The 11,614-nt window shown below is 35.4% G+C and overlaps 1 protein-coding gene across 1 annotated transcript; it reads left to right on the forward strand.

Moving 5' to 3' along the window:
• Window positions 1-3,243: 3,243 nt before the first annotated feature.
• LOC107599712 (calcium/calmodulin-dependent 3',5'-cyclic nucleotide phosphodiesterase 1C-like) lies at window positions 3,244-10,881 on the forward strand. The gene is made up of 6 exons (XM_016291398.1): window positions 3,244-3,422; window positions 3,756-3,822; window positions 7,980-8,096; window positions 8,561-8,701; window positions 10,533-10,633; window positions 10,722-10,881. Exons 1-6 carry the CDS (start codon window positions 3,337-3,339, stop codon window positions 10,879-10,881), a joined length of 672 nt encoding a protein of 223 aa, XP_016146884.1. The 5' UTR covers window positions 3,244-3,336.
• The last annotated feature ends 733 nt before the right edge of the window (window positions 10,882-11,614 follow it).

Raw genomic sequence — 11,614 nt, forward strand, 5'->3', positions numbered from 1 at the left:
GTCGACCCACGCTAGCCCTAGGATTATTCTTGTGTCTTGCCCGCCATATACCTGTTTGCCACTGTTTCGACCCTGCCTGTGTTTCTGACCTCCTCTGCTTTAAATAAAGCTTTGCTTATGGATCCGCACGTCTCACGTCTTGTCAGCCCCGTTACACATGCAACGTTCCTTTGGATTACGTAAAGACAGTATAGTTGTTTGGAATATGCTAACATCAAACTTTATTGAAATCAATTGTGAGTTGATTTCTCATCAAGCATTATTTGTATAAAGCACTAATGTATGAGTTACTTCCCATGTCCAAATCGGTCAGATACGTGTGTCTATTTTTAATGAAGAAGTCTGTAGATATTGAGGCAACTCATAAGATTTTGGAACAGAACCTCAATCTGAAAGCCAGACTGCCAAACTAACCAACCAGAGATTGTGTTTAGTGTAGGTAACGTCTGCCAGTTCAGTGATACATAAACTCAAGCGGGACACGGACGTCCTGAATAAATCTTGTGTCCTCAGATGTCCAGAAGCTTTTTTATAGTCAGTAAAATGTGATAATGGTACAGGTCTTCAATGACTGACCTTAAAACAGTCCGTCCACTGACCTTCTGTGGAGAGAGAAAGATGGAAATCTCTCAGATTGTGGGGGAAGGTGGAAAGGAACGTAGTTTTTGCAAGTTAATGCATTTGTTTGTGTGTGTGTGCGTGTGTGTGTGTGCGTGCGTGTGTGTGTGTGTGTGTGTGTGTTATACATTAAAAGAAATAGTAAAGGTGGGAGACAAGATTAAAGGAAGGATTAAAAGTGACCTTGAAGTGTCACAGAGGTGAAAAAGGCAGACAAGAAAGTTGTGTCTCTCCAGAGGTCTGTGTTTTAATAGTGTTTCCCTGTTCATGCTCTATCTGATACTCCATTGGGTGATCTGGTTGTGTCGCCCTCGAGATCTGGAGCCTCTTGAACAGACTTAAAAGTCTGATGGTGACGAAACCTTTGTTCCAAACACAAGTGAACAACACAATACTAAAATATGTAACATAAAACTATCTATATCTATATACATTATGTAAATTAATGTTGAATGCACAATTTAATATATATAATATATATATATATATATAATGACAGAGCTATAGAGTCTGGCTTAGATGTCTTTCTTCACGAAAACCCCTTAGGCTGAAGTTTATCTGCTCTGCAAAAGTCAAACATTCATGATGAGTCATCGGCACACCAGTAGGAGCCGCTAATGAACAGGAAGCCTAGTGTGTGATACCATTGGTGGTACAACACAAACTGTATGTGTGTCAGACAAAATATGACAGTGAATGAGCATCGAATAGAATGATATTTGCATTCAAAGCTCGCCTTCAGCCAGACCCTGTGTAAATATGCAAATGCAGTCATGAATGCTTGGCCAATGCACTGCATGCGCACAATCCTGTTGTACATAACGTCGTGCTTAACATGCGCTCTTGTGTTATTGTCATGGTGACGAACCTCAGCACACAAGGGGACAATAGAGTTTCCTTCAAATGTCTGTGACTTTAAAACAAATGTGGTGTTATTCATGCAGCTAGAATGTTTATAAGATCTAACCTAACTTTAAACTGTTGCTCTGACCTGTAGGTTGCGATGCATGTCTGCTAATGTCTGTTTTATTTTATTTATTTTATTATTTTATTTTTCTCAATACCAATTCGATAGCCAGAACTAAAATGCTTCTGAACACACTCCTTTATTTTAGAAGTTATGTTTTATTCATATAATTGTTATTATTATTAATAATAATAATAATTTTCATTAATATAAATTAAAAAGTATTATGATTTAAACAATGACATGGAGCCTTTAATTATTTCTCAATTAAATAAACACAGCTTCAGTGTTTAAGTCATTACTTAAGACAACTAAATGATCAATATTAAAGTAGTAATGACTTCCTACCATAGTACAAATTTATATAAATTTGTATTTGACGTCCCTGCTATTTCCCCTTGTGGCAGTGGCACGTTTTGATTTTTTTTTTGGTAACACAGCGACCCATGAATTTGAGTTTGCCAATCTAGAATCATCTGTGTCCATCCATATATTTGCACAGAATTTGTTTTGGGCCACAATGTTCATTATACCCACATAGATTGATTTGGACCTGAATAAAATGCCTTCAAACTCCGTGAAAAAGTCCTCCAGTTTCTAAGAGTTGTTGTTGTTTTCTATGCACTTGTATTGAATTGTATCAAAATGGATGCAAAATGCCATAGAAATATCATTAATATAGTCTATAGAAGTTTGTGTATCATATTGTGTTTCCCATGTGATACATTTATAAGAAGAACAGACCAAATTAATTAACAGAAAGTCTTGATATCCTCCCTCGCTCTTTTCGACATGAAGCAGAATCATGAATCAAACTAATTGAGTTCCACTCGCAGCACCATGTGACATATGACAAAAATATTGATGGTAAATTTAGACTTTTTGTCATAATTTTGACGTCATAATTTTGTTTTTTTTATCTCATAATTATTACTTATGTCGTAATTATCATTTAGTTTGTCAATTTTGACTCTAACAAATGTATTTTTATCTCATAATTTTAACTATCAATTTGGACGTTTTGTCATAATTATGACTTGTCATAATTTTGTCTGTTATCTCATAATTATGACTTATGTCATAATTTTGGCTTTTTATGTCATAATTATCATTTAGTATGTCAATTTTGACTCTCACAATTGTCTTTTTATCTCATAATTTTAACTGTCAATTTTGACTCTTTGTCATAATTATGACTTGTCATAATTTTGACAATTTATGTCATAACTATCAGTATATCAAATTCGACTGTCACAATTAGGACTTTTTATCTCATAATTTCTTCTTTTATCCCATAATTATATAGAATTTTGACTTTTTCTGTCGCAGTTATGACTTTTTATCTTAGGATTATAATATTGTCAGTTTATGAAAGCATGATTTTCATTGTGGTGAAATGGGCTTCCATATGTAAGTATGTTTAGGTTATCAAATATGTTTGTATTTCCCTTGTATTTGAAGTGGAATTGTATGTTTTTATCTTTTTCTTTCCATCACTTTTGCTCAGAGGTGTTTTGGCTGAAATTTCATCTGACGTGATCGAAAGTGACATGACTTACCCATTCAGTGTCTTCAGACAGCAATCATGTCTTATATATATGTGTGTGTGTGTGTGTGTGTGTGTGTGTGTTTGTGTGTGTGTGTTTTTCTGCAGGCGGTTGGTGGATACAGAAGATGAGCTCAGTGACATCCAGTCCGACTCTGTTCCCTCAGAAGTGCGCGACTGGCTGGCGTCAACTTTCACACGTCAGATGGGGCTGATGTTGAGACGGTCGGAGGAGAAGCCACGGTTTCGCAGCATCGTGCATGCGGTGCAAGCAGGGATATTTGTGGAAAGGTGTGTGAGGGTTTTTCCAAAGCTAAGGGTATCAAGTAAACACATTTAAACCCTGTAGGCACCCCACGGGTAATAGATGGAAACCTTCAAAGAACTGATAAAGAACTGATAAAGAGCTGATACATTTTAAGCAGAGCCTGACTCATAGATTGATCAGGACTGACCTGTGACCTTGCTGTGCAGTTCCTGTCTTGTCTCATACTTCCAGCACTGCATGCTCCTAAAATATTAATGTTAAAGGGCATCTGGAGTGAAACAAGGGATTTCCCCTCTTTTTTTTATTTCCCAGAAGCTCTCACACACTGACAGGAGTGTGTTATCTCTTTCTGACAGGATGTACCGACGGACCTCCAACATGGTGGGGCTGAGCTATCCGCCCAGCGTGATCACGGCCTTGAAGGTAATGGAATGGGCCAATCAGATTCTAGGTCGTGACCTCAAATGCACATATGCACAAACACATGCACAACCTAGTCATGGCATGAATGCGAAATGTGTGAATGGGACACATTTTGAATGCACAGTAGCTTATGTGAGAAACAACAAGGGGGAGATGGCAAAATCAGACCGTCTCCAAGCAAACTGCCCTGTTTAATCAACCGAAGTGCACAATTGATTTTTCCCTCAGCCAGCTTGGTTACCTGGCACACACTCACGGTTTAGATTTTTTGGGGGGATTTTTGTCTAATAGAATGCAGCATATGTGGACAACACAGATTTATTTTTAACACAAGCACACAAAACTTGATTTATTTAAATGTGGAAAGAATCTAAATTATGCACTGATGTGTGTAGAAAAACATTTGAACATTTTGGGGTCAGTTAAAAAAAAACGATTTGAAATAAATAAATATTTTTGTTCAGCAAAGACGCATTAACTTGATCAAAAGTGGCAGTAAAGACATTTATAATGTTACAAAAGATTTATTTTGAACTTTATGCATCAAAGAATCCTGAAAAAAAGGTATCACGGTTTCCACAAAGATATTAAGCAGCATAACGTCTTTCAACATTTATAATAATAAATGTTTCTTGAACAGCAAATCAGCATATCAGAATGATTTCTGAAGGATCATGTGACTCTGAAGACTGGAGTAATGATGCTGAAAATTCAGCTTTGCATCACTGGAATACATTACAGTTTAAAATCAAATCAAATAGAAAGCAGGTATTTTAAAGGGTTAGTTCACCCAAAAATCCCGAGGCAAAAATCCCCGAGGCATCCTAGGTGTATATGACTTTCTTCTTTCAGACGAATCCAGTCGGAGTTATATTAAAAATTGTCTTTGATCTTTCAAGCTGTTTCATGCCACTCAACGGGTGTTGCATTGCTTCAGTCCAAAAGAACTTAAATGAAAATCGCCCATCCATAAAATCCGTTTTTGTTAGAAAAATATCCATATTCAAAACGTAATAATCACTTTAATGTAGCTTGCGCCAACAGTTGTACACGGAAGCAGCTCCGGGCGGATGACGTATGAGGTCAGCGCTGCGCATGCGCCGGTGAGTCTCGTGAAAACCAACGTTTGTTTTTAGGAGCAAAGGAAGCAAAGTTTCCTTATTTTAGCAAAGGAAAACCAGTCTCCTCTTGGCTTATATCGAAATCCTCTGACATTCTTCTTTACAAATCCTCATTTTGTAATTCTTGACCGTTGTTTTGTTTTGATCTCTCCGCTGTGTTTCCACGTTCGTCACTTCTGAGCAGTGCATGTGCAAAGCCAACCTCATACGTCATCCGCCCGAAGGTGCTTCCATGTACAACAGTGAGCGCAAGCTAGATTCAAGTGATTATTAAGTTTTGAATATGGATAATTTTCATACAAAAATGCATCAATTCACTACAGAAGGCCTTTGTTCACCCCCCGGAGCCGTGTGAGACACTTTTTTTTATGGATGGGCGATTTTTATTTAAGTTATTTTGGACTGAAGCAATGCAACACCCGCTGAGTGGCATGAAACAGCTTGAAAGATCAAAGACCATTTTTTTATATAACTCCGACTGGATTCGTCTGAAAGAAGAAAGTCCTATACACCTAGGATGCCTCGGGGGTGAGTAAAATGCAGCCTAATTTCATTTTTGGGTGAACTAACCCTTTAAATTGAAATAACTTTTCACAATATTGCCATTTTTACTGTTTTTGATTAAATAAATTTATCTTTTGTGAGCATGAGATTCTGTCCAAACATAAAAAAAAACTACCAACCTCGAAACTTTTGAATGCTAGTATATTAGCCAAATGCAAAATATGCTGATTTTAATCCTTTTCTCTGCATGAAATTATAGTCCAAGTTATTACATCTAGCTATCTGCTGTGATTCTATCAAGAATGCCATTTCAGAGCTGTTATCAGCCGCATCTGTTCTCCTATCAGCTTCTAATTCATTTTTGATTTCAACAATTTGTGGCAGGATGGCTTAGAGTTACTCCCTTTTGTCATTTCAGTCATAAATTTACAATCTTTTAAAGAGATTATTTTGTTCTGTGGCCTATTGTGATTCTAAACTTCTCGCTGTCTGCATTAAAAGGGATTGTCAAAGATGTACTTGGAAGGCTGTGTTTCGAATATCATATCATATGCACACTCTTACTAACCAAATGAGCAATGTGTTCAGTATGTTCACTTCAGATGTAAAAGTGAAAAAAAATGAAATTTTGAAATAAAATTAAATGTTAAATAAAATTAAAACTTTACCAAAGCCTGTGTTGTGCTGAGCACTATGCATGTAAGCTAGGGTTAAACATCTATATATATATATATTTTCTGAGCATATGCTATTTGTAAACATCCAAACCCATTTAAATTCTGCATGCAACACAGCACAGAACCTTTCTTAAGGCTGGATCACAAAGGGCCAAGGTTCAAACTTTGGAAATGGAATTTTACCAAAGCCTGTGTTGTGCTGAGCACTATGCATGTAAGCTAGGGTTAAACATCTATATATATATATTTTCTGAGCATATGCTATTTGTAAACATCCAAACCCATTTAAATTCTGCATGCAACACAGCACAGAACCTTTCTCAAGGCTGGATCACAAAGGGCCAAGGTTCAAACTTTGGAAATGGAATCTCCTGCAGTCCCCTGTAACTTGTGTGCCCTTGAGTGAGTCAATTTGCTTCTCATTGCTTTATGTGCAGGTAAATGTATAAAGTAAGTGAGAAGGATAAGTAACAGAATACTAATACAGATGTTCAAACAATAGCAGTAATTTGCTGGCTCTGTCCACCTAATCTTAATAGAAAATGAAGTTAATACGCTGAAACTAATGAAGGTTTCATTTTATATAAAGAGTTTTTAATCCTCACAAGACCTCTTGCATTGTTCGGGCCTCATTTATAAAGATCAAAAATACAGTAAAACAGTAAAACTGAGATACATTATTACAGTTAAAAATAACTGTTTTCTATTTTACTGTTTTAAAATGTAAGTTATTCCAGTGATGCCCAAGCTGAATTTTCAGTTTATGCCTCACTTTTAGCATAGGATCAAATACACAGACTTTAGGATCAAATCTGATTGTAAGAGTGTTTTCTAAATGAGGCAGCAGGTCTGTATTGAATGTCCTGGTGGCTTTGCAGCAGGATTTTGGCCTCTCTCTCTTGATTTCACAGCAGTCAGAGAATCTGCATATATATCTCCACATACAGCCTTAAGCTATTGAAAGCTCTCAGTCGTGACTGAGACAGAGTGCAGGACAAATATTCCAATCTGAGGATGTGAATATTTAATGCAGCATTTTGCAAATGTCCATCGCAACCAACTAATCAAAAACCTACACAGAACTTTCTTTGAAAGTGATGAGATGAAATAACAGAGGGTCAAACTGAGAGTGGATGGAGGAGAGAGAGAGAAAATAGAGACCACATAAACCACAGGTGGCCATAACGTAGACCAAATCTCCTGTATTATTACTGATGTTCATTTCATGACTCAGGATTGAAATGTACAATGATAGAATCACACATTGTTCATCACAGTCCCTGTTTATTAGGGAGGTGAAAGTAATTTATACGTTATAAAAAAAGATATGAGGCTGGTATTACTACATTATGTAAAAGCAGCAATTTGTGAGGCTCCGGGACTGTGAACATCTTATCACATTTATAGGCATCATAAAATAAAGTCTCAGTTGCTTTTTCATAGCTCAGAAGATACAAAGAGATCTTATTTGTGATTTTTCTTTTCTGTAGGAAGTTACGAAATATTATCCACAGTCATACTGTATACAATACTATGCAAAAGTAGAGTCAGAAAGCAATAACGCATTCAATTAATCAAAAAATTACAGTAAAGTTGTTACAGAATATTTCTATTTCAAATAAATGCTGTTCAATTTTGCCATCAAAGGAATAAATTACATTTTAAATTGTATTCAAATAGAAAACTATTATTTTAAACTGAAATATTTGCCAATATTAGTGTTTTACTATAATATTGGTCAAATAAATTCAGTCTTTTTGAGCATAAAATACTTAAAAAAACAAAAATTATGTTAAAAATATTCATAACTATATTGATAATAATGGTAAAGATGTCTTTTTTGTTGTTGGTCTAGCATGTGGACACATGGTCGTTTGACGTCTTCACACTGAATGATGCCAGCGGAGATCATGCACTGAAATTTATTTTTTATGAACTTCTCACCAGATATGACTTAATCAATCGCTTTAAGGTAAGATACGATTTTTTTTACCTCCCTTTCCTTTATCTGTGGATCTGAGTACATAATAATAGGAAAATCACATTTGGTCAGTTTTAAATTTGTTTTATTATTATTTATTTCATTTTCTGTTTGTTTATTTTTATTTCTATTGAATTTCATTTTATTACAATTATTGTTATTATTATTATTAAGATTTTTTAAACACTCTTTTTTTTTTATCCATTTTCCCCTTGGTAACCACAGTTTGAAAACCCCTGCTTTATAGAACCTAGTCACTATTTATTAACTAATATGTTAACCTTGAGAAACCTATACTGCCAAATGTATTTTTATACTTACCAGCATTTACAAATTACACTTTTGAAATCACATTTACTACCTGTTTGGACTCAACCATCCATCATAATGACATTTGATAGCAAAGTCCAGATGATCATCCTCAGATGGCTGTTTGACACTGTATGTCTCCTCAGATCCCTGTTTCTGCTCTGGTGTCTTTTGTGGAGGCCTTGGAGGTGGGCTACAGCAAACACAGAAACCCTTACCACAACCTAATCCACGCCGCAGACGTCACCCAGACAGTGCATTACCTCCTGCTCAAGACCGGCATGGTTGTAAGTCCAGAGTTGCACCACCAGAAACCTACTTCGCAAAAAAAATCATGTCCTAGACCCTGTGAATTCAAACAACAGCCTTGCCTTTGGGGATTTGTGCATGTTTGTGTGTGCTTGGGTAGAATAATCATGTACATCGAGTCCCCTTGGTTGTTTATTATTGTTATTTCTTCTGAACTGAGCCGGTGAAGTATGTTTTATTAAGCCTGACACTGCACTTGAGGTATTTATTGAGGTTGGGGTTCTTGGAATGGAAGTAGGTGCAACGGTCCACTCTCGCTTCACGATGCTGCTCGTATACCAATCAATAGGAAGTTAATCTCCCTCGACGCCTCAAAACACGCTCCTGTCACTCCCGCCGTGGGCTCATGAATCTCTCTGTGATGTGTGGACATCACACTGGCATTCCGACTAATTATTTGCCCCCTAGCATTTACACCGCTGATGATTTCTTTTTGTCATTCTGGCACTTTGGTGATTTAGTGTTAATATAAAATATTGTTATATGCACAGAAGAATAAATGTGCAGAAGAATAATGAACTAATAAGATTTAATTTCCTTCATGCTTATCTTCAGTTTAGCGGAACGATATTATTTATTAAAGAATATATAATGGGGCTTTAAATTGTCTCATAAGGAAGTGTTTTTCATTGAATATGAAAAAGTGATTTTTTTTAGCAAATTTTTTGCTACTGTTCGTATGAAATTTCCATCTGTTGTTTTTCTAGTTTTCCTCACAGTCTTCATGTTAAAACAAACAACCAGTGTATTTAATTCATGAACAAATGACTCTTTTGGGCTGGTTCTTTTTAGTGAATCAAAAATATACTGGAGACCAGTTAAGTCTGATTCCTAAACGAATGACTCTTTTAAGATGGTTATTTTTAGTGAATGAGAAATATTTAAGGCGAGCAGTGTAGTCTAGCTTACTGGGTGAACGAAAATTTCCATCTGTTGTTTTTCTAGTTTTCCTCACAGTCTTCATGTTAAAACAAACATACACAGCCAGTGTATTTAATTCATGAACAAATGACTCTTTTGAGCTGGTTCTTTTTAGTGAATCAAAAATATACTGGAGACCAGTTAAGTCTGATTCCTAAACGAATGACTCTTTTAAGATGGTTATTTTTAGTGAATGAGAAATATTTAAGGCGAGCAGTGTAGTCTTGCTTTCCGGGTGAACGACGAGTTGGTTCTTTTTAGTGAATCAGGGTAACCAGTTCTTTTTAGTGAATGAAAAATATCCAGACTGATCAGTGTAGTCTGATTCCTGAACAAATGATTCTTAAGAGTCATCTCTTTTTAATGATCAAAAATATATACTGGGTGATCAGTGTAGTCTGATTTCTGAACAAATGACACTTTAGAGCCGGTTCTTTTTGGTGAATCAGATATATACAGGACGAGCAGTGGAGTCTGATTTCGACTCCTATGACTCGGTTCTTTCAATGAATAGTTAAAAAAGATGAGTTACTTGTTTGAATCGGTCTCAAATACTGTCCTCTATAATTTACAGCATTGGCAGAGAGAGACTTTCTTTCACATTGGATGGGTTAAATGCAGAGCACTAATTCCAAGTATGGGTCACCATACTTGGCCACATGTCACGTCACTTTCTTATTTGAACAAATGCCTGAAACTTGGTATTAAAAGGACTTCCTGTGTCTGTTTGCCTCTTTAAGAAGAATCGCTTTATGTTGGCACAATGGGCATTATAACTGCAATATACCCAAAAGAATCAGAATTGAACAGACTGTATCAAAGTGCTTCAGTGTAAATGGGATTTGTCTTGTTGCTACAGCATTTCTCTTGTTATCGCCCTTCTTCCAGCACTGGTTAACCGAGTTGGAGATCTTCGCTATGCTGTTCGCCGCTGTTGTGCATGATTACGAACATACCGGCACCACCAACAACTTCCACATACAGACCAGGTACTATTGCAGTTAAACACCATTGTCATTCAGTTCAGCAAACCGAATACATCAATGGCCTTTAACAGAACTAATGTGTGTTTTACAGATCCGACACAGCCATACTATACAATGACCGTGCTGTACAGGAAAACCACCATGTGAGCGCTGCATATCGTCTTCTGCAGGAAGACGATGAAATGAACATCCTCTACAATTTGTCGAAAGATGACTGGAGGTTAGAAACGTGGTGCAAATTAGCACAATAAGTAATCTTAAAAATTAACATTCAAGTTAGAAACTAAAATTGTTTTACAGCATAATTCTATAGGAGAACATTTTTTAGTCGCACAATGAGCATATTTGGTCGTTCTGGACTGGTGCTTTTATATCAAGAGTTTGCAAACGTTTTGATGCAACATTTCCCTAAATATGATCATCCCTTTGCATTTCACCCATTTCCTATCATATAAAGCTATATATTTTTATGTATAGTTTATACTGTGAAAAATAAAAAAAAATTATAAATAGGTGAAATATTTATTATATAAAAAAATAAATATTATAAAATAATATGAATATATAATAATAATAATAATGTATTATATACATAATGTATAATATTAAATATAGTTATATATTTAAATATATTAATTTTACGACAATAAAATATATTAAATGTGATAATATGTAAAATGTGTAAAATATTATCAGAAAAATATTTTGTTTTTATTACGTTGACACTGTGTGTATTTTTTTCTGCTCTCTTTTAGAGAACGTTTAGATGTATTAACCCAAAGAAAATAAAACTATGAATGTCAGTAGAGTAAAATAATTGTATTTAGTCTCATGATTTCTGGATGTCCAGTAGAAAACAAAATAAAGCAGACACATTCGACCAGTTTTAACACAATTTAACACACTTTAGTATTTGTTTTTGGGTAAGGTTTTTTTTATTGTTGTTGTTTTTATTTTTATTGTATTTATTTTTTATTTTTTACA

The sequence above is a fragment of the Sinocyclocheilus grahami genome, unplaced genomic scaffold (assembly GCF_001515645.1).
Source record: "Sinocyclocheilus grahami isolate Dianchi unplaced genomic scaffold, SAMN03320097.WGS_v1.1 scaffold270.1, whole genome shotgun sequence".
NCBI lineage: Eukaryota > Metazoa > Chordata > Actinopteri > Cypriniformes > Cyprinidae > Sinocyclocheilus > Sinocyclocheilus grahami.